At 37.1% G+C, this 22,106-nt stretch overlaps 1 protein-coding gene and 1 long non-coding RNA gene across 2 annotated transcripts in view; both read right to left on the bottom strand.

Moving 5' to 3' along the window:
* Window positions 1-22,106, bottom strand: part of LOC133530606 (uncharacterized) — a 60,125-nt gene that overhangs the window by 8,150 nt on the left and 29,869 nt on the right. The window contains exons 3-4 of the mRNA XM_061868591.1: window positions 3,041-3,186; window positions 2,328-2,428 (exon numbers count right to left, since the gene is read on the bottom strand). Of these exons, the coding sequence (XP_061724575.1) occupies window positions 2,328-2,428; window positions 3,041-3,186 (247 nt within the window). The remainder of the gene's footprint in view (window positions 1-2,327; window positions 2,429-3,040; window positions 3,187-22,106) is intronic.
* LOC133530653 (uncharacterized) lies at window positions 439-1,972 on the bottom strand. The gene is made up of 2 exons (XR_009801345.1): window positions 1,171-1,972; window positions 439-994 (listed from the first exon to the last, which is right to left on the bottom strand). It is a non-coding gene; the product is annotated as an uncharacterized LOC133530653 (long non-coding RNA).

Here is a 22,106-nt window from a genome sequence, read left to right as displayed (position 1 = left end):
TGATAACAGCGCACTGCGTTGGTTTCATAGTTATCTCAGTGACAGACAACAGTATGTTAAACTAAGCTCAAGTGATGGATCAGCTAAAGTCTCAGGAAAAATGGCGCTTTCCAGAGGTGTACCACAGGGATCGATACTTGGCCCAATCCTGTTTATTTTATATACAGCGGACATCAGAACTTGCATCGCACACTGCAAGTATCATATTTATGCCGATGATATACAGATATACATTTCCTGTAAGCCTTCTGAAATTGACAGTGCTACAGAAAAACTTAATATGGACCTTGCAAACATAGCTTCTTGGGCTCTAGACAATAGTCTAATGCTCAACCCATCTAAGACTAAATATATGATCTTCGGCACTAAAAATCAGTTGAGCAAAATTGGACCTGCCAGAGATGTGATGTTATCGGGTGAACCCATTGAAAAAGTGTATAAGGCTAGAAATTTAGGTTTAATTATGGATAGTGAACTTAGATTTGACAATCATGTTGCTGAAACTGTGAGAAACTGTTTCTACAGGCTCAAGCTACTGTACAACATTCGACCGTTCATTAATGAAACCTTGCGCACTCAGTTGATCGAAACACTTGTTCTGTCTAAATTGAACTATATGGATTTAGTCTATGGTCCACGTCTTCTGGCAAAAACAAGGCGACTTATTCAGCGGGTACAAAATGCTTGTGCTCGTTATTGCTTTAACATTTCTCCAAGAGCCCATGTGACTCCATTTCTAAATAAGCACAGTATTCTCAAAATGCTACACCGTCGCAAGCTTCATCTGGCATTTCTCTTATTTGGCATAGTAAAACACAAATCCCCATCATATCTCTTCGAGAAGTTATCATGGATGTCCACCCGTAGGTCACTTGGGGCGCGTAATTGCAGTGTGCAGTTGGTGACACCTCAACATGTTTCAGCAGCATTTCGTGGGAGCTTTAGGTACATGGCAACCAAATGCTGGAACAACATTCCTCCACCGCTCAGAAACCTACAAAGTATAGTGACTTTTAAAACTAAGCTTAAGCTATCTACTTTACAACACCAGCGGCAACAGGAGACTTTAAGACAGGACACTAGTTTTTTTTAATATTGTTTTTATTCCAATAATTGTATGTCTTCTGTACTTGTGAGCAACTCCAATCGATAATATTATAATATATTTACCTGTTTTTCTGTCCTATCCTCACGTTCAGTCAATGTGTCTGTATAATGTTATAATGTATAATGTTATAATGTTGTTAGTTGTCATTTGTTTTATCGCTGCTTTGCAACTCTTGCGTCACCGTTGTGCGTGATATTTATGTTATTTATGTTATTTTATCTTCTTAATGTACACAACTTTTAACCGAAGAGCCAAGCTTTACTTTACTTTATTTTGATTATTTTTTATTATCATTCATGGGTAAACACTCTCACTTTGGCGAAGTTAACACATTGTTATGGTAGTTATAAAACCTTAATCACCTAGGTGGTATCCTTAGTTTTAATATTGTAAGATTTAATTGAATTTCTGTTTAATTTCTTGCCATGTAAACACGTTTATTTTCGTTCATGTTTTGCACTGATGCTAGTAAGTAATAGTAAGTAATAGACTAAAAAAGTAAGTAATAAATGGTCTTGTTATCGTTGTTATCTGTATCTATCAGCACGCGTACGACATGGCCTCTTTTCTCATCATGACGTCTCGCCGTCAGACTAGATGGCGTTGATCGCCGCCCTTTCGCCGCCGCAAAGCCGCGTTCAGTTTTATGTTTTATGTTTATGCCGTGTCGTACAGCTGCGTTCGTGACCCACAAATGGTATCGCCGGAAGATCAGCGCTGACTTTTGGGTTAGCATTAATGCTGAGGCGGGACCATTTCGTGGTAAACTATTTATTTATTCTATGTTTCTTCCTTTTGTCATGTTGTTATACTTTTGTATGTCATAGTTTATCACGAATAAATGCTATGATTTATGATTTATGATTTATGAACCAAAGACGGACATGGAACGTAAACAAATGGTCACTGGGGGTAAATGAGAAAATTAAAAAACAAGGTTTAGAAAACTAAATCGTGTTACGTATCAAATGAAAAGGCTAATTGTGAGGATTCCAAATATATATTTTTTTATACTTTCAAAACCAACAATTTAGAAGTTATTCAAAAAAATAGGCAAATAATTGTAATTTTATTAACGTTCAAAAAGTTTCATGGTACAAGACAAGCCATAAGTCAAAGCCATAAAATATGGCCCACAAAAAGAAAGCTGAAGATTGAAGGCCTGGCTCAGGCCATCAGGTTAAATTTTGGAGACATCTTACAGTTGTTATGATCGTACCTGTCCTGGAGGCCTGATGGGTATCCTCTCGTGGCCTGGCCCGAGAGACGGAGGTGGAATAGGCCTCCGGTTAAGGTAGTTGTTCCCGTCTGTGTTTGTGCCTGGAATTTAGAAATATAACACGTTAGTAACGTTTGAAATTAAAATATTAGGCCTAGAGGCGTGGTCTTATCGGTGTTTAAATTTCAAGATAAAAGACAAGTCGTGTGTTATAGCTGGTCAGCTACGTCCTGGTAATATGCCTAACAAAGTAGTAGTAAGGTACTAGAAAAGTAAACGCCCCATTATGATGTATTATGATGAATGATATCTAATATATTTTTTATCCATGTCCATCAGTAGACGACTGGAAGTGTTTTGGCTTATGATGATATTGATGATAGTGTGAGAAGCTAAACTAAAAACATGTAGGTCCGATGAGTATTAAATAATCTCACTCTCCGCGGTGCTTCACGGACAAGTAGTCAAGAAGCCGACTAAGAAGAAACCACTCTCGTAGCGGCGTCTCTCGACGTAAGGCTGGGTAAGGAACCGAAGAGAGCACTTACAGGAACGGGTTCATGTACCCAGGGGGCGTGAAGAAGGTGCAGGTGGAGGGCGCGTATGATGGCACCGCGCTCACCCACTTGCGCTTTAAGTGTGAGCGAGCGAGCGAGCACTCTTACGCCACTCTAGCAATGCCATGCTTTTAAAGAGTCGAAGTGAGCACTCACCTCTAAGTGTAGGCTTGTCAGCGAACGGGTTCCTGTACTCAGGGGGCAGCGGGGGTGTGAAGAAGGCGCGGTTGGGGGGCGCGTAGGAGGGCACCGCGCCGTCACCCACCCGCGCCAGCACCGCCGCGCCGTAGTTCTGTGGCGGCCTGTAAAGAAGGAAGTGGTTAGTCTAAAGTAAGAAGCTCCCTCAAGGTACCCTTGGAGTTGCAGTTGGCACAACTCTGTTGTCATTGTTTGGAGAGTAAGAGCGTGTGCAGATCATTTTGAATATCTTGCCACTTCTACGCTTAGCCACTTCATGTAGACTTTACAAGTTTCTATAGGCTATGGTAACAGCTTAACCTCAGACAGGTCGTCTGCTAATTCGCCAACAATAATATTTATGTAATAACTAATTTGCTCAAAACACAGTTACAGACACAAATACAATTGTGAGTGGTGTAGTTTCTCAAGAACTTCAAAACGTAATATCGATAATCATATTAATGAAGAAAATAATTGTAACTTTATACCTAATAAAATAAAGTAAGTTTTTTATTTCCAAATCACTAAAGGCACCCAAGCGCCAGCCATAAATAATGCTCCAACTCCCAATCCAACGAGTTAATAAAACACGAAAAGAACTAGCCAAATGGGATTTTAAAGTGGAATCTATCACGTCCGAATTAAACCGATAGCCGCAGCAGATCCTACGGATAAGGTCTTCACCTCGAACAAGCGAAACATCGCTATATCCCTGCATAGCGCTGTCTCGCTTACACGCCGGAACGGCATGCGGATCCACATCAGTGTGATAACCGCGTAACTAGCCATGTATTCCGCCTCTGTGGTAGAAAGCGCGCGAATCGATTCGGACGCCATCACCAGCTTAACCTGACTTAGAGATCCGATAAAAACTATGCGTTAGAAAGGCATACTTATACTGGTTTAATTGAGCAAGTAAAAAGCTTGTTTGGCGATTGGATAAAGTACCAAACAGAATGATTGATGTTAGATGGCCTCGGCAATTGCCATCTTGCAGGTGAGCCAATTTACTGGCTTTTTAAGCTGAAATCATGATCCTATCTTGACCTAAACAGGTTAAGTATAGGTACGGCGACAGTATTAAACGTAGAGTTAAACTTTATGGTAGAAAAACTTAGCGATAGACGCTTAGAATTAGATTTAAAGGGCGATTTAAAAATTTATCGAATTTTAGTCAATGAGCCACTAATTATTACTAGTCTTCGAGCAACACCGGCTTCCGACACGTCGGAACGGAGGGGCCCAGGCGATATCTTACCGTACAAATCATTCTGCCATTTTTTGCGGGGGGAAATGTGCACACAGTCGCAATTCTCACTCACTACATACAAAATCCAATCTGTAATGACGACACAAATACATAGAAAATGACACACGTCAAAGACAAATCTTGCACACCTCGATCTCTTTTTGTGTATGGACGAGTCACAACATGCACCGCCATAGGTACAGTTGTACCTATGCTTCGGCAGAGGGGATAATAGTACGAATGCCGTCTCCCTTCCCGGTGTTGCTCGAAGTTACTAGTATTCTACTTATGCTAAACGATGGCACGCTGTCACTATGCCTGTCACTTTCGCACTTACATACTTGTTAGAACGCGACAGGCATAGTGACAGGCGATAAAAATGCAACCGCGCTTAACCCGCTGGTCAAGGCATTTGTTTGTATGTATGCATCGTCTAGTACACACAACACAAGCCTTATTGAGCTCAATGTAGGACTAGATCGATAGGTGTAGATTGTCCCATCCGTAACACATATACCTACAATTATGTAATTAGATATTGACACAGCGAAATTTGAAAAGCATATACATCATCGAACCCGGGTCGAAAAGTTTTTAATGACTGCACAGTCTAGTCAAGCTATAAAGAATTAAAGACCTAACTTTCAAGTATCCAGGTCGCTTCTAAAGTACTCTCTCAATAGGCTCAACATGGAGCCAAGTTTCGTTTGGCAAGCCAACTTAGATTACACCGATCTAATGTAGGTAATGATTCGCAAATGCCAAGTTTTCGCCTAAAAGGCTTGTGTAAGCATAAATTATGTTCCTACCAAGCTGGTGGTCCTGGTTTTTTTTTAATTACTTGTCATGTCATGCGTCACTTTCGCACTTACATATTTATTAGATCGTGACAGGCATGATGACAGATGATAAAAAACCGGCGGTTAGGACTATTTGTGTGATTTCCTACGTGTTTATAGAGCATGTACTATTTATTTATTTACCTATCCTAAAACACAAGCCTTATTAAACTTAGTGCAGAACTTAAGAATTGATTAGTCAATGTGTAGGCACAACAACGTCTGGCCGTCCGGAAACCTTTAAAACGGTCTTCTATTCAATTCTATTAATAAATTTAATTTTTAGAAATCATAATTAGATTTGTTCTTGGTAAGTTTTGACGTGTGGGCAGCAGCTCGAGAATAACATTGTCCTAAAATACTTAATTTAGACCGTGATAGAACACAGTGTTCTGTGCATTATTAACTCAGTTGCGTCACGACATACGATACCACAGACTTATTGCGGTGACATGAACCGCAGCATATAGATTACAGATGTTGTGACATACCCGTCATACCAATATGACTTTTCCTTGCGGTTTTGCCTGAGGCCTGAGAAACAGCGCAATTCTGCTTTAGTTTTTGACATCGCAAATTAATTTTGCGACATAGAAGTACCGTTTTATAAAAATCCAAAAGCTAATGCACGTTTCTATTTCTTTTAACCAAAGAGGTAATATTTTACAAAGTTCTTTTTGAGCTGAGCTGTACTCAACTACCACATGATTGGACTGAAAAATAACAGATGGTTAAAGAGGTTGAAAGTGCTACCCATTGGTGGGGTGCCAATAATAGGATAGTGTTTAGTGTTACCCTCCCGCTAGTTTTAGCTGTGTTGTTAAATTAGCTATTTAGTCATGACATTTAACGGCCTCCAAGTGGGTAGTGACCTGCCTACGAAGCCTACTGCTTCGGATACTGGTAATGACATTTGTATGTGTGTTTATCACACATATTTGTTCCTGAGTTATTTATCGATATCCATCTATAATATATAGTTGACGACCTGTTTGGTCTATTGTGTAGTGACCTTAGTGCCTATGAAGCCGATGGTCCCGGGTTCAAATCCTGATAAGGGCATTTATTTGTGTGTTGAGCACGGATATTTGTTCCTGAGTAATGGGTGTTTTCTATGTATTTAAGTATTTATAAATATTTATATTATATATATATCGTTGTCTAAGTACCCACAACACAAGCCTTATTTAGCTTACAGTGGGGCTACGTCGATTTGTGTAAGATTGACCCATATTTATATATTTTTTATATTTTTATAAATTCATTCAAAAAACAAAAAATATTACTTTGCTAATCCGCGAAAAGATAACGTGCTAGTAATCAGTGCTAACCCGTTATACTTACTTGCGTATTTTTACATGCAATTAATGTTCCCCCCTCCCACCGCAAAAATAAATACGCAAATAAATATAACAATCCACCACCGAAAGTACAAAACTCGACACGTGTTTCGCCTCTCTACGAGGCATCCTCAGGAGATGTTGACCATCTGAAGTCCGACGACTGAAAATCAAATTCAGCAAATTCTACAATACCTATATAATTTTGCTTTAAACTTTCCAACAAAAATAATCATGTTATTTATAATTTTACTCACGACCTTTCAGCTTAAAGAAAAAAACTAAAGGTCTCAAATAACCTGACGACCGGTCTGGCCTAGTGGGTAGTGACCCTGCCTATGAAGCCGATGGTCCCGGGTTCAAATCCTGGTAAGGGCATTTATTCGTGTGATGAGCATGGATATTTGTTCCTGAGTCATGGGTGTTTTCTATGTATTTAAGTATTTTTAAATATTTATATATTATATATATCGTTGTCTAAGTACCCTCAACACAAGCCTTATTGAGCTTACTGTGGGACTTAGTCAATTTGTGTAATAATGTCCTATAATATTTATTTATTTATTATTATTATTTATTACCTAAATGCCCTTGACGCAGTAGAAAATTCCAATAGAATTCTAAATTCATAAAAAAATATTAAAAATAATGTGAAAGAAGCCAATTCAATTGAAAACGAAACCAATATGCAAGATTGTTTTCCTTTGATCTAACTTTAATATCTTGTGATGTGATCTCTTTGTACATCAACATCAACACGCTTTGGGTCAATGACCTGAAGCGGCATTAGAACTTTAAAAAAAATATCTTGACTAGACATTACTTGTATTTTGTTCGCTCCTATTTGTATAAATGGCGAAGCCAACTGGTTGATCTAGCAAGCCAATTAGTTGCCTAGCCCATTTATTAAGCGCCGGCATCTGATTAAATGGCTTAAGAACAACCAGCGAAGTCATTTATTACAACGTTTAACCAGACGACTGAACGTCGTGTAGTCGTTTAGTTCAATTGGACATTGATGAATTTATGATTTCGGTTAGGTTATTTATTTTATTATAAATTTATTCAATTTGTTTTATGATATGTCATTTTTTAGGTAACATTTAAATCACTCGGCTGAGTGAATCAGTCATTTTCAAAGTGCTGACTTTCAATACGTCAATTGTCAAAGGTTGAATGAATCTAGTTCAACAAACTATCGGCCTAGGCATTAAAATGGATGCCGTGATTTAATGAACGGGCTAGGCGACTAATTAGCTGGCTAATTTCACCAGATGGCTGCGACATATACATATACTGTTTTATAATATACTTAAGAGGATTTAGCTTTACGATCCGTACCGAACGTACGTACATTTTTGATGAAGTTTCCATTACGGAGAACTAAATCGTAACAAATCGCTTAGTTTTGATGTCGATCTTTTCAGTATAATATACTCTAGGTATATAGGTTTCGCTATATAAAAAAATATAGTTTTTATAAAACAAACGGCTTAATTCGATCAAGTTTTAATCACATGATCGATACCCCTAGTGTAAATTTATTCGATAGCGTGACGTGACGTACGCGTATGCGTTAAGACCCATTTTGTATGGGATTTAGAAACAGCGCGCCAAGCGGAACGTTTTGGAAACTCAAAATCCCATACACAATGAGACATAACGCAAACGCGTACGTCACGTTACGCCATCGAATAAATGTACACTAGGGGTACAGATAGATGTCAGATCAAGTAAAAAAAATGAAATTCGAATACACTGCATCTGCAATTTAAATCTGCATACGTTCTTGCATTGTTGAAGTGCAATGTTATTGCATGTTATGCATTCTAGATAGACTGAGGGATAAGAAAACGCTCTAAGTGATTTCAGTGGAATAGAACATTTTTTGTATGGTGTTCAGCGCACCAGCGTATGGGCGTAGACTGGTAGGAGCAGGAGGGGGGGGGGGGGGGGGGGGAGGTTTAAACGTTAATTTATCAATAACTGTTTGATCTACGTTTTTGAAACTTTGTATTTTAGACAAGCTAAGGGGATTGAATAAATGTGCTAAATTTCATGTGTGTAGGTTAAATAGGTTTCAAGTTGTGAAGGGGTCAAAAGTAGCTCGATATGGTTCGCGTAATATTTAGTACACACGGTTCCTGCGTCACTAGGGGGCCTACAAATTGCAGGGATCTTTCTCTTTTACTCTCACTAAGACGTAATTAGAGTGACAGAGAAAAATGCCCGCAATTGACAAACTTCCATTTTCGCAGTTATAGCCCAGGGGACCGATTTTTGAATTTCGAGCGCTCGATTTCGTCACTCGAAAATCTGTGGACAACGGCGAAATGCTATTTTTTTTAAATACGAGCGATAGATTGGGCATCGAGTGGTATGACGACACGTTTTCAATTTCATTAGGAGAATTTAAATGCCTAATAGTGGAGATATTATTGAACAAAATACACGAAAGCGAGCGGTCGAAATTCAAAAATCGGCCCCCAGTTTTTTTCCTTTGAACTTGGCTGAACACGCTGCCGCGTGTCTAGATTGTAGATCTATGGTCGTTAATACGTTTGCAAAAATGTGTCTTTCTCATTTGACCCAGTCATAACAATAGTTTGGCAAATGACAGACGTCTGACCAGACATACAAATAGAACCATAAAACCTACATCTAAAGCCAATGACCTTTAAAACAGCCATAACTAGGTCTACAACGCCTACATTCTAAGACATCTTCACCAGTATAACTTGACCCCCGATTTGAACAAAATTGTATGAAGGAAAGGGTCATCACGGTCGTATGGAAATGTCAAAAATTGGCATACTGCCCGCGCCCATTCAGTGAGTTTATTTTCGAGATGTACACAGCATTTTAATGAATCCTTTCATGCATAAATATGTATACTATTTTTAACCTTAAACCCTTGATATAACGCTTAACATTCATGTATAGTACAAAAGACGTATTCAGACAAGATGCGAATGGAATGCCTAGGGCTTAACTATAGGGCTTTAAAGTGTTGCTGTTAAGGGTCATTTTGAAATGACTGGTAATGGATACGGCTTTGCATGAAGTGTTTATATTAGCGTATCCGGTTAGCTTAAATTGTTAATGCACATTTGCAATGGACGCGCGTGTATTTACAATATTGTCTTTTGGAATTTGCCAGTAAATTGTACTAAGTGAAATAATTATTTCACTTGGTTATAAGTAAATTAACAATATCATTAACATTTCTTTAAAAAATATTTAGATTATTACTTATAAATTTTCAGTGTTCATTTTCAGTAAAAAACCTACCGCTATTTCTTTGGTAAAAAAAAATACCATAAAAAACTACAATACCATAAATCATGAAAATACGAAAAAAAACCTATTGAATTGCAACAACAAATTGCATTGTAACAAAATGAAATCATCAAGATTATTTTTTCAATGAATTCTAAAATAATACCTTACATTAGTTCCGCTACTCGCCGACAGGTGGCGCTAAGAGTATATCGCATCCGCGTTGCGACACATTCTAATAAAGGGCGTCCATTATTTGATCAAAAGGAACTATTTTCCAACGAGCAAGTGACACGTAAAATTGTAAGATCTTTCAATAATAACTTGGTAAAAATATATTAGTGTTAAGCTTACTTAACCCTTAGGAAAGGACTGCGCGGGTCCATTTAAACAAACAAAAAACCGCGGCATAAGTATTGACTATTTTACTGTTTCATGTAGCGCATCCAAATGATTCATGCAATATAATATTTTTAAAGCATAAAATATCCGTGTAGATCGTGTCGTTCACGAAGACACGTGCCTTGACTCGTAATGTCATGTTATTAAAGGTCAGATTTGACCAATCTGAGCGTCATCATGTATGACACCAACTAGAATTGAAAACGAATGGTCAATACCATTAGATTCCTAATTTCTATCGCTCGTAAGGTAGAAGTACTAGTGCTTGACGCTGCACTAGTCACCGACATGGGCACTTTATTTCATAGAAATATAGGTTAAATTTGAACAACGAAGATTTTTCTGTATTCGAACTTAATCCTTATCACTTTGACATAAAGTGCCCATGTCGAATACTAGTGCAGCGTGGAGCACTAGTACTTCTACCTTATTTCAAAAATAGAATTTCGCCGATTTCCACAGATTTTCAAGTGACGAAATCGAATGCTCGAAATTCAAAAATTCTAAATACGAAATTCAAAAACAAAGCTTGTTTTAAAAGTGTCAGGTGTTAAATGGCTCCTGTAATTACACATTTACGACCATAACTCTCTCCGCACATGATGCTATTGTAAAAAAAAAACGGGCCAAGTGCGAGTCGGACTCGCGCACCGAGGGTTCCGTACAAATCTGTAGGTATATATTATTATATGAATGTAACTAAAAATTTAAGTTTTCACAATTTTTTCTTTATCTGTGCTATAAGACGTTGCTTTGTTCCAAATTTCAAGATTCTGAGTTCACGGGAAGTACCCTGTAGGTTTTGATTCCCCTGCGAGTGTCGAAAATTTGCGGAAATAATAGGCATAAACGGCTGTGTCTTTTGATTGCGTTGGCTTAGAAGTTTGATTTTTTCACAGCTCCAAGGGACAGTAGACCTGAGTATTTGATATAAATTCCAGCTTGATATCTCCACGCGTTCCTGAGAAAAACTGTCTTGACAGACAGACAGACGGACTGACGGACAACAAAGTGATCCTATAAGGATTCCGTTTTTTCCTTTCGAGGTACGGAACCCTAAAAATACAAATTTCACAGGCTTAGCGAGTTTTATGTTATGACAGCAGATTTAGAGTTTCAATTCCAAGTAAGCCCACGTGTCAGTGATTGAAAAATGGCGTCATTTTATTGGTATTGTTTTGCCGAATTATATGGAAATGACGGAGGGTAGTTTTAAATTGTTTTTCTTTTTCATAATAGGGGAGCTCATTCAGGGCTGTGACAAATTGTTTTAGGAAGGAAAATGTAGATTTTAAGAGTACTTGGAAAGGAGGAAGCTTAGATAACTTTAGCGAAATGTATGTCTATAAGTTTTTATTACTGACATTATTTCCTTTGTTTCTTTAGGGCAAATCTTATCTACAGCAATTTACGAAGTTCGCTTTTTATGATAAATCGCCTGATGGTAAGCAATTACCGTCCCCCATGGACAACTGCAACACCAGACGTTGCAAATGCATTGCCGGAATTTAAGATGTACGCTCTTTTCTTGAAGGTTATCGGTCCGGAAATACCGCGGGCGACAGTTCATTACACAGAAAATATAGAATCATAAACCGGACCGGACCGGTCTGGCCTAGTGGGTAGTGACCCTGCCTATGAAGCCGATGGTCCCGGGTTCAAATCCTGGTAAGGGCATTTATTTGTGTGATGAGTATGGATATTTGTTCCTGAGTCATGGGTGTTTTCTATGTATTTAAGTATATTTATAAATATTTTTATATTATATATATCGTTGGCTAAGTACCCTCAACACAAGCCTTATTGAGCTTACTGTGGGACTTAGTCAATTTGTGTAATAATGTCCTATAATATTTATTTATTTATTTATAAAGCCTCATATTCATATTCCCTAATGATCGTCATTAGATACCTTTACGATGATGAAACCTGATTACTTCAATCTACAGCTATTACTCAAACGAAGTACTTGTTATAATTCACGTGACTCCTGTGCTTGATCGTAACAAAGTTCCGTGAATTGTTCTTACCGGGATTATGGTAATTGCTATCGTCGAGTGAATACTTTCCGAGTTTCCTTAGTTACGCTGACAGTTTAATCTTCGAGGTTATGTTTACTAAGTCCGGCTGGACGGAGATTAAGATGTGAATACATAAAAGTAAGCTAATTTTCAGCGAGAGACTGTCACGACATACATTAGTATATTAAGTTTAATTTTATTGTATTAGTAACAAATAATATGGGGTTATTATGTCTGAATTACCTCCACCATACAGATAACCGCAGCCAAATAACACTAGATCCTACTCATATTGTGTTCCTGCCTCAACGAGGGTGCGGAGTGTTAGGGTCGGCAAAGCGCATGTAACTCCCGAAGTTGCAGGCGTACATCGGCTACGGAGACTGCATACCATCAGGCGGGCCGTATGCTTGATTGCCACCGACGTAGTATAAAAAAAAATTGAATTGAATTATACAATTTATAAAACAAAGTCCCCACCGCGTCAGTCTGCCTGTATGTCCGTATTTACGCGATAAACTCAAAAAATACTGAACAGATTTTTATGCGGTTTTCACCTATCAATTGAGTGATTCTTGAAGAAGATTTGGGTGTACTTGTTAAGGTTTTAACCCGTGCAAAACCAGATTTTGGTAATTTTGGACTTCAAAAAAACGGTTCATATGACTTAAATACACTTATCTGACATGTCACTGAAAGTAATTCCTTCTCTGTAAATATACCCCGACTGCAGCTTTGAATGTTATACAATACACATTTTTTTAATAAATAGTGATTTAAAAAAGTTTTGTTTAGAAAATAAAAAATCAGTATCTTTCGTCTTTAAAATCTAGGCCCCCAGTATTTCAGATACTACATATTCATTCGCAACTCAAATACCGGAGGTTATTCCATAACAAAGCAATCAGTCATATTAGGTAAACAAAAACACGTTTTGTTTAATCCCAATTAGCTTTGAAACCCAACACCAAGTTCCCTAGCGTTAAAATGCCAAAAGTTATCTTAAAAACATAGCGGTTACGTCCAAAACCCGGTGTTGAAATGTTTTCTCAATTAAAATGATCAATCAGGTTGAAAAAGTTTGGACAATTTGACGTAATTGAATGTCGCTAAATCGAGGCCTAATCGATTACAAAATAAATAGGTATTAGCAGAGACTAATAGCATTGTCACATCGTCTCGAGAATGTTTTTGTTTTTTACTCTTGAATGTTAATTTTTTTTGTTGTTACAAACAGCGAATATTACACGTAATGGTAAGTCAGTAAATATATTACATTAGCTAACACAGTTTTCACTTATAGAAAATAACAATTCAGTTGCTCAGAAAAGACATAGCACTTAGAAATGTGCTAATTTGTTTTAGTCTTTTTAGGGTTCCGTAGCCAAATGGCATAAAACGGAACCCTTATAGTTTCGCCATGTCCGTCTGTCTGTCTGTCTGTCCGAGGCTTTGCTCCGTGGTCGTTAGTGCTAGAAAGCTGAAATTTGGCATGGATATATAAATCAATAAAGCCGACAAAGTCGTAGAATAAAATTTAAAATTTTATTTTTTTTAGGGTACAACCCCTACACGTAAAGTGGGCGTGATTTTTTTTTTCGCTTCAACCTTAGAATGTGGGGTATCGTTGGAAAGGTCTTTCAAAACTAATAGGGGTTTTCAAGAAACATTTTTTGATAAAGTGAATATATTCGGAGATAATCGCTCCGAAAGAAAAAAAAAATGTGTCCCCCCCCCCTCTAACTTTTGAACCATAGGTCCAAAAAATATGAAAAAAATCGTGGAAGTAGAGCTTAAGAAAGACATTAAATGAAAACTAAAGCGGACATGATCAGTTTAGCTGTTTTTGAGTTATTGCAAAAAGTTTTCCCTTCATAGTAAAAAGACTTACTTTAATTAGATACTGATTATGTAAATTTGCCTATTTGTTTAACTCGGGTGAAAGGTACCGTTTCATCCCTTGGTTAACTATTTACTATACTTTAAGCTCCAGTTTAGCTTATTGTGACGGAAGAGTAACTACGGAACCCTACACTGAGCGTGGCCCGACATGCTCTTGGCCGGTTTTTTTGTTATATGTATCAACACAAACACAAGCCTTATTGAGCCTGTGGGACTTAGTCAATTTGTGTAATAATTGAAAAATTGAAATTGAAATCATTTTATTTCGAGCTAAAACACTCATATAGTGTTAGTCCATACATACAACAATTATTATTTATCTACCTATATATCTAAGTTAGTGTACAATATAAACAAACCAATAAATACCTACAACTAATTAATATAATCTATTTCGATGATGTCCTAAATATATTATATGATGATAATGTCCTATAATATTTATTTATATATTTCTGTATGTAATTTCAGTTTAACCACGAAAATAAATGATTTATGTAGGTAGGTATGTAAGGGCATTTGCCCATACGTAATTTTATAAATGGTTAACAGGTTAAAATAAAGTGAATAAAATTAGATTTTAACATTAGTGTTAACATTTCACATTTGAAAATATTATTATCGGGGACTAGACATTTTACTAACATTAGTAACTGCAGTAACAAATTGGTTCCAGTAGGGCTAAGATGGCCTGCTCTTTATCATTTGTCACCATTCCTGTCACGTTCTAACATGTATGTAAGCGCGAAAGTGACGGGCATAGTGACAAATGATAAAAATGGAACCATGCTGCCCCTGCAGGTCATGTTAAACATGTCAGAGTCGTGATATTTTTCATTGTGCTTTCTACATGCACTAAACTATAGATAGATTGTGCAGCTAATGAAGAATTAGCCATGAAACGCGTTTAACCACTCTCTAAGGGGCCCACTGATTACCAGTTCGCCGGACGATCTCGGCCTGTCAGTTTTTCGCGATTGTCAGCTTTTGCGAATAACTGACAGGCCGATATCGTCCGGCGAACTGGTAATAAGTAGGCCCCTTAAGTCAACACCCGGCAATCCATCGTGGTTATTTGTAAATTCCAGTTATCACTTAACTCAAAGCAAGTACCGAACAACGTCATGCTCTACGAACACACTCTTAATAATGGCGAAATCAACATAATAAATATGGAAGACATTTTTATGGCTCAACCATTAAAGTCCCTACTAACTGACGACGCATTAAAAAGTCGCTGACGGCCGTTTGCTAAAACAAGTTAAGTTTCTTCAAAAACACAAGTTTTCTATACAATATATTATGCAATTGCAATTGTTAAGTCTATCCCTTTTAAGCAAATTTGAAAGAAAAGAACAGGCGGTAGGGTAAAGTTTCCATCGAATTCCAAAAGGACTTAAGCATATTGAATTTCAACCAGACTTACGTCATTTTAAGATAAGCAGGATGCCGAAAGTTCCTATTGTGTCCAATCTATTGTCCCGATTGTTATTGAATTTGTGAGGTTGAAAAGCGCCAACTTGCGTTCATTTGAGTAAAAAGTGCAAGAGGGAAATTGAAGTAGAAGAAAGGGAATGTTCAGGCAATCAATTTTATATAACATCACTCCCTTGAGTTTCTCGTTTAGGGTGTTTCCAGCTTCACGCACACTGCGTCAGGATGATTTATATAGAAATGTATTGTCATGGTTACATTGAAGACTTTCATCTCGATGCGTCATGTGCTTTGGTATGAAAATATAGTAGCTGTGGCAGGTTACTCATATAACGTAGTATCTGCCGGCTTGCCTATTTACAGCAGTGTTACCAGGTGTGCGGAAGAGAATTATCGTCCGTCTATCAAAAAGACTGTACTCCAAAAATTGCTTGCAAAATAAGCTTTTTCCAATATACGATCAAAGAAAAAAACCAATTTCCGTCAAAATTGCGCAAAAATAAGTTTCATATTTGTGTATTTTTGTGACAGATCCGAACGGTTTACAGAATATTTCGTCAATTTTGACTTACACCAAGGAGCCGAATATGCTAATTTTAGCCTATTTCTAAGGGAAAGTGTCATATTTTTTTTCAAATACTAGACTTTTTGGGTGGCATCGTCCAAGGGCTGAAATTATTGTGCTTTTGCGTACGATAATGCTCTTTGGAACGTACATCGTACCGGAGCCGTATATTATGTGCGATAATTATCGTACGCCTAGCAACACTGATTTTAAGTCAAAGTCTATAAGTTTTAAAGAAAAAGAAAAAGCAAGCTCTGGCTTTCCCGACGGATTTGATGTACCGCTGCGTACAAGTGTAAAGGAATTAGGAACATTCTTACAGAACGTGACGCAATACGCAGTGCAGAGCGTCAAAGAACGACAAAGAAAAAATTATAGAGAGTATTGTTGAACTGCAGGGGGCAACACAATAGCCTCTTGTTTATTGGTGCGAAATGAAAATGTCAAACTTAACCTCCTAAGGCCCAGCCATACAAACGAAAAATCCAATATTTGACACTGGAATTTCAACCTATAATGCAGGGAATAGAGTTGATTTTGCTCCGTTTGAAAATTGAACGAAACAAAGTAAATGAAACTCTGTTCCAATTGATAATGATTTAAATCTCTTTGAACTGAATAAGTACTATAGGTAGGATCTTGGGCCTTAGGGGGTTAGGTTTTCGATTTAGGCCACAAGATGCCAGAACCCACAACCCGCAAGAGAGCGAGCCTGAACTGAAGGAAATTTTAAGTTTCTAATATAGGCTACAAGATGGCTGACGCTCCGACTCGCACTGTTCCTATATGGCCATGAAAAAAAAAACGCTCAAAGGCCTTAAAGCGATTTCGCTTGACGCTGACGTTGCCATCGCCGTGAGTAAATCGCTCGGAGCGTGTTTCGTGGCAAACATAAACCATAAATGATTTACGGCCCGATTCGAAGAATGATTAAGACACGTTTAAGATCTTGGGAAGATCTTTAAAAGATCGATAACTAAACCCAATAAGATCTATCTACGATATTTCTAACGTCAAAGTGACATTGGTTGCCCGAATCGAGCTGCTTCTGTCAATTATACGACATACAAACGATATCTAAATGAAAACTTATCTAAACCAGAACTATTCATATTTAATTCCTCGCTCAACGCATCAGTCGAACGATCCAGCGAGGAAATGCTGCCAGCGTCTTCGGTACTACGCCGCAGGGGCCATTTTTAGATTTATTTTAGATTTAATTTAGTCATATTTTAGTTTTAGTTTACATTCTTATGTGTACCTGTTAGTATTTGATGTTTTAAAATAACCAGAACTTATCGTATCTCATTCTTCGAATCGGGCCGTTAAACATTACTCGGGGCATTATGCTCAAGTACCTGTTATTGTTTCAATACTTATAACGACCGGTTTGGCCTAGTGGGTAGTGACACTGCCTACGAAGCTGATGGTCCCGGGTTCAAATCCTGGTAAGGGCATTTATTCGTGTGATGAGCATGGATATTTGTTCCTGAGTCATGGGTGTTTTCTATGTATTTAAGTATTTATAAATATGTATATAATATATATATCGTTGTCTAAGTACCCTCAACACAAGCCTTATTGAGTTTACTGTGGGACTTAGTCAATTTGTGTAATAATGTCCTATAATATTTATTTATTTATAACGTTTAAAAAGAACAGTAAACTTACAAAGTCTATTATCAAAGTAGCTTTAACTGTTATTGCTATTTTATTAAGTCCTACAACAAAAGTAACTTATACTGTTAATCTCGAAATTAGCTCATTAACTTAAAATGCTAATCGTCCCGTTAAAGTTAAATACCGTTTATGGTGCACGTAAAAAGTTTTCCGAGCGATTTATCTCATGGACTCGTAAATTTCGCATAAAATATTATCATTATACGATTACTCGTGTAACTAGGGCGAGCACGTTGTGGAAGAAATCGGAGAAATTAGGTCAAAAGTAGGTGAACCTTTTTGTAAATCTCAAGGGGCCTAGACAAGGTGATAATCGTAAAGAAAACATGTATCGAGATGACAGATTCAGCGAAAAGTAGTAACGTGATATATTTCTACAGTATTTAAGTGTGGATTGGCGTTTTCTGTCAACGATTATCATCTTGGCTAGGCCCTTAAGAGACAACAGGAGTGGTCATTACTCCATATAAGCGTACTCGACTGTTTCCTCCGTGATTTTTGAAGCTGGAGCGATAATTTTTTCAACAAAGATTATTATTATTAATATCTGTGTCGGAATGTTTTGCTTTTTTTGATACTTTTGTTTCTTAGGGCGCTAGTGCACTTCAAATATTCGCAAAAACGGCCTTATTTACTAGGCCGCAAAGAAGCATGGTATTCAAAAATCAAAACTGACATCAATTAGCCTAAAAAACAAAACAGTCCGACACAGATAATTTCATTGCCATTTAGATCTCAAAGTTTCGTTACATTTGGTTAGGTTTTGGAGGACGAAACAGACAATTACGAGGCATTGTTTTTTGAGAGTTTTACGCAGAATTTTTCGCCTTACCTTGCGTTGTCCTTATCGCACAACTTTTAGAAGCGGCTTCCGTAAGCGAGAAGAATATATTCACCTTCTTAAGATACCAAGGCAGTACGATTGGCCCAAATTATTGGACGGATTTGTCATTTTCGTATAAAAGCAAGATTGGATAGTAAATCGAACTGTCATTTTATGCACACACATTCGTTCGTTCATTAAAAAAAAACACAAAATATAACGGATAGGTATTGCCGAGAACTAGAAAACAATGTTTTCCTTAGAATCTAGATAGATAGTTTCTCCGATATCGAAAATATAAAGAATTTCGAAATCTGCTTAAACAAAAAGCAAATCGTGTAAATCAATTTCAGGGGCCAGTGTGACATATTACGCGAGAAATCGTATTAAACGGGATCAAATCGGGTTCTGCTATAGTTACTAATGCTTATAATAAATTCTTAATCATTTTATTACCCGAATCAACAAAACGCGCCCGTGGGTGGTTAATGATCAAGCGCAGATCTACAGTAAATTGATATTGTGTGAAACCAGACAGGTTATCTTAAAATCTTAATATCGCAAGCTTATTATCTATGCGTGATTACGCTGTTATGGAGACTTGTAAAAAAAGGACTGTCAATCACTCATACCTAAAATTTTGGGGAAAATTCTCCTCTCGCGCGAGATTTTATCTAACGGTTCTGGTTCTGGTACACCTAGTCCGCTATAACAACTAAACTTACCTCATCGCGGCAAATATTTCCATCGTATTCTTTGTTTTTCTATGCCTTGTGAGAGTGCCTAGTATTTAAAAAATATTTACAGTATAATTTCTCCAAAACTTAATTTTCGCTGAGCATAGATAGGGATCAAATCGGAAGCTTTATATAGAAAACGCCATGCGTAACTTAAATTGGACCCGGGTACCTTAAACTACGTCCTTAAAGCGAGATGAATATCATCTCGCTTTCTGTGGTAGGGCACCGCACATGCGGATGTCATTCCAAATAGAGCAGAGCCCAACTGGGGAAGTACCTCCACCTTATAGAAAACCGCAGCCAAATAACACTAGACCCTACTCATAGTGATGTGTTCCTGCCGGTGAGTAAGGTTGCCAGAGCTCAACGAGAGGGGGGGGGGGAGGCAACGCGCGTGTAACTCCTCGATAGTCACGTGATTTTTCCTAACATCTGTCATCATGATACATTTTTTTTCATTTGGCGTGTGTCGATGTGCGATTGTCCTGTATATTACAATATTTTTTCATTCAAATTAGAACTCCACATGTGGCAGAAGTTCCAATTTCAAAAACTCTTTTGTTCGAGTTATCGGGTTCCACCGATTGCTCTATATTAACAGTGGTATTTGCGTGGTAAGTCTTTGTTATTTAAGTGTCTCTGTTTGTTTTGTAGTCTATTGAAGAAAAAAAGACTTAAGTTTTGCGAAATCTCAAAGACATTTCGGTCGTTTTTTATTACCTAGGTAATAATCGAAGTATGTTTAGATGTTAACGCCTACGCCAGGATTTATTGGGTATAGTTTTTACAACATGTTTTTGGATATCGTAATATCGTGCCTTTTCTGGCTTCAAGGTGATAAATGTTATATAAAGACATAGAAACACTAGATATTATGTATATTATGTATGTATGTATATACTTTATTGTACATAGAAATAAAAACACGAAAAACACAGTTACAGAGTAAATTAAATACAACAAAGGCGAACTTATCCCTGTATGGGATCTCTTCCAGTTAACCTTTAAGGAAATGAGTAAAACAGAAGTAACGATGAATGAATGACAAACACAAACAAAAGTGTACAATCACTGAAATTAATGAAATGCACGTTTTGAATACACATTGATACAAATATACATAAATAGAAAAATAACCATAAAATAATGCATATATATAAATAAAAATAAATAAATATTCAATATATAATATAAATAAATATGAATTCGAACCAGAAAAGTAAAGGAAATTAAAAAAGTAGAAGTACTCAATGGAACTAGGAAGTTAAGTATATTAAGTATAGTTAGGTACTTAATATAAATACTTTGCATTTTTTAAACCTACATATCAGAAATTCCAAATTTAAAGATTTTTAAGTAGGGGATATACGCAGTAAACAGTAGATATAATTTACTCGTACGGTCAGTATCAAAAGTAACGAATCAGACTATGCGTCAAAAATATCTACCTACACACAACAACAACAACACACAATAACAACAACAACAACAACAACAACGATATTAACAATTTTAATTATTTTGTGGTAAGCGTTTCAATTGAACGTCTAGCGACCTTTACTCGTACCAAGGAGGAGTTTTGGCCGAAGGGTGTCAAGTTCCGGCGGTTCCTCGGCCTGCTCCCTGACACTGCGAGGTTGCGAAATGCGTCTCCTCTTCTTCCTTGCGTTGACATTTTGACTCATCTCATGGGAGCCTGGGGTCCACTTGACAACTAATCCCAAGATTTGGCTTGCTTTGATTTTGGATTTTTGGGTTGCGAAATGCATCGCAACCATAATTGTGTGGTCTTAGTTTTTAGTTCTATCTCGCTCTTATGTAATACGCTATATTCTGAAGAGATACATCACAAAGAAAATGATACGTCGAAACATAAATGAGTTTTTGGCAAAAAATTACATTTTTGGTACAAGCTTTTATCGCTGGCTGTTCTTTTCACAGGCAACTAATACTCATCAAGGCAATTCTAAAAACCTCAAACAAAATTAGCTTGCGTTGTTTTATCACAGAGTTCCTATGGCCACCTCCTGTCTCCATCATCAGATCAGCTCGATGGTACCATAATATTGCATCGTCACCCGACTTACACATGTATGCAAATTTTCAGCTCCATCGGAAACCGGGAAGTGGGTCAAATTTTACTTGTAAGATTTGACCGGTACATAAAAAGGTACATTGCAAGTTATATAAAAGCTTGTAAAATAATATGGTAGAAGTACTAGTGCTCGACGCTGCACTAGTACTCGACATGGGCACTTTATGTCAAAGTGACAAGGATTAAGTTCGAATACAGAAAAATCTTCGTTGTTCAAATTTAACCTATATTTTCATGAAATAAAGTGCCTATGTCGGTGACTAGTGCAGCGTCGAGCACTAGTACTTCTACCTTAGTGATGTTAATATAAATAACCATACTGACAATGTCAAATTCAACACCAATATCAATATTTCACTAACAGACGTAGCTAAATATTTAGATCACAATTAATCAAAACGTTTCTAACCGCAATTTGTCAGAATTGTCATCAAGACAAAGGTACAATAAACAATTTATTAGTATTACATTTAATATTATTGCGGTTTTCTATCGCCATTATTGCACAAGTATTTAATGGTTATTGATTGACCTGGTTTATAAAGTCAATATTATTAAATGGCTTCTAGTTATTATGCTTGTTATGTATAATTATACCTTTTGAAATAATATTATGTGGCAAGTAGATAATTATTAATTAATAAGAAGAAGATAATTGTTAAGACTTATGAGT

Source organism: Cydia pomonella, chromosome 23, assembly GCF_033807575.1.
Source record: "Cydia pomonella isolate Wapato2018A chromosome 23, ilCydPomo1, whole genome shotgun sequence".
Classification (NCBI taxonomy): domain Eukaryota; kingdom Metazoa; phylum Arthropoda; class Insecta; order Lepidoptera; family Tortricidae; genus Cydia; species Cydia pomonella.
This window is presented reverse-complemented; position numbering and strand designations above follow the sequence as displayed.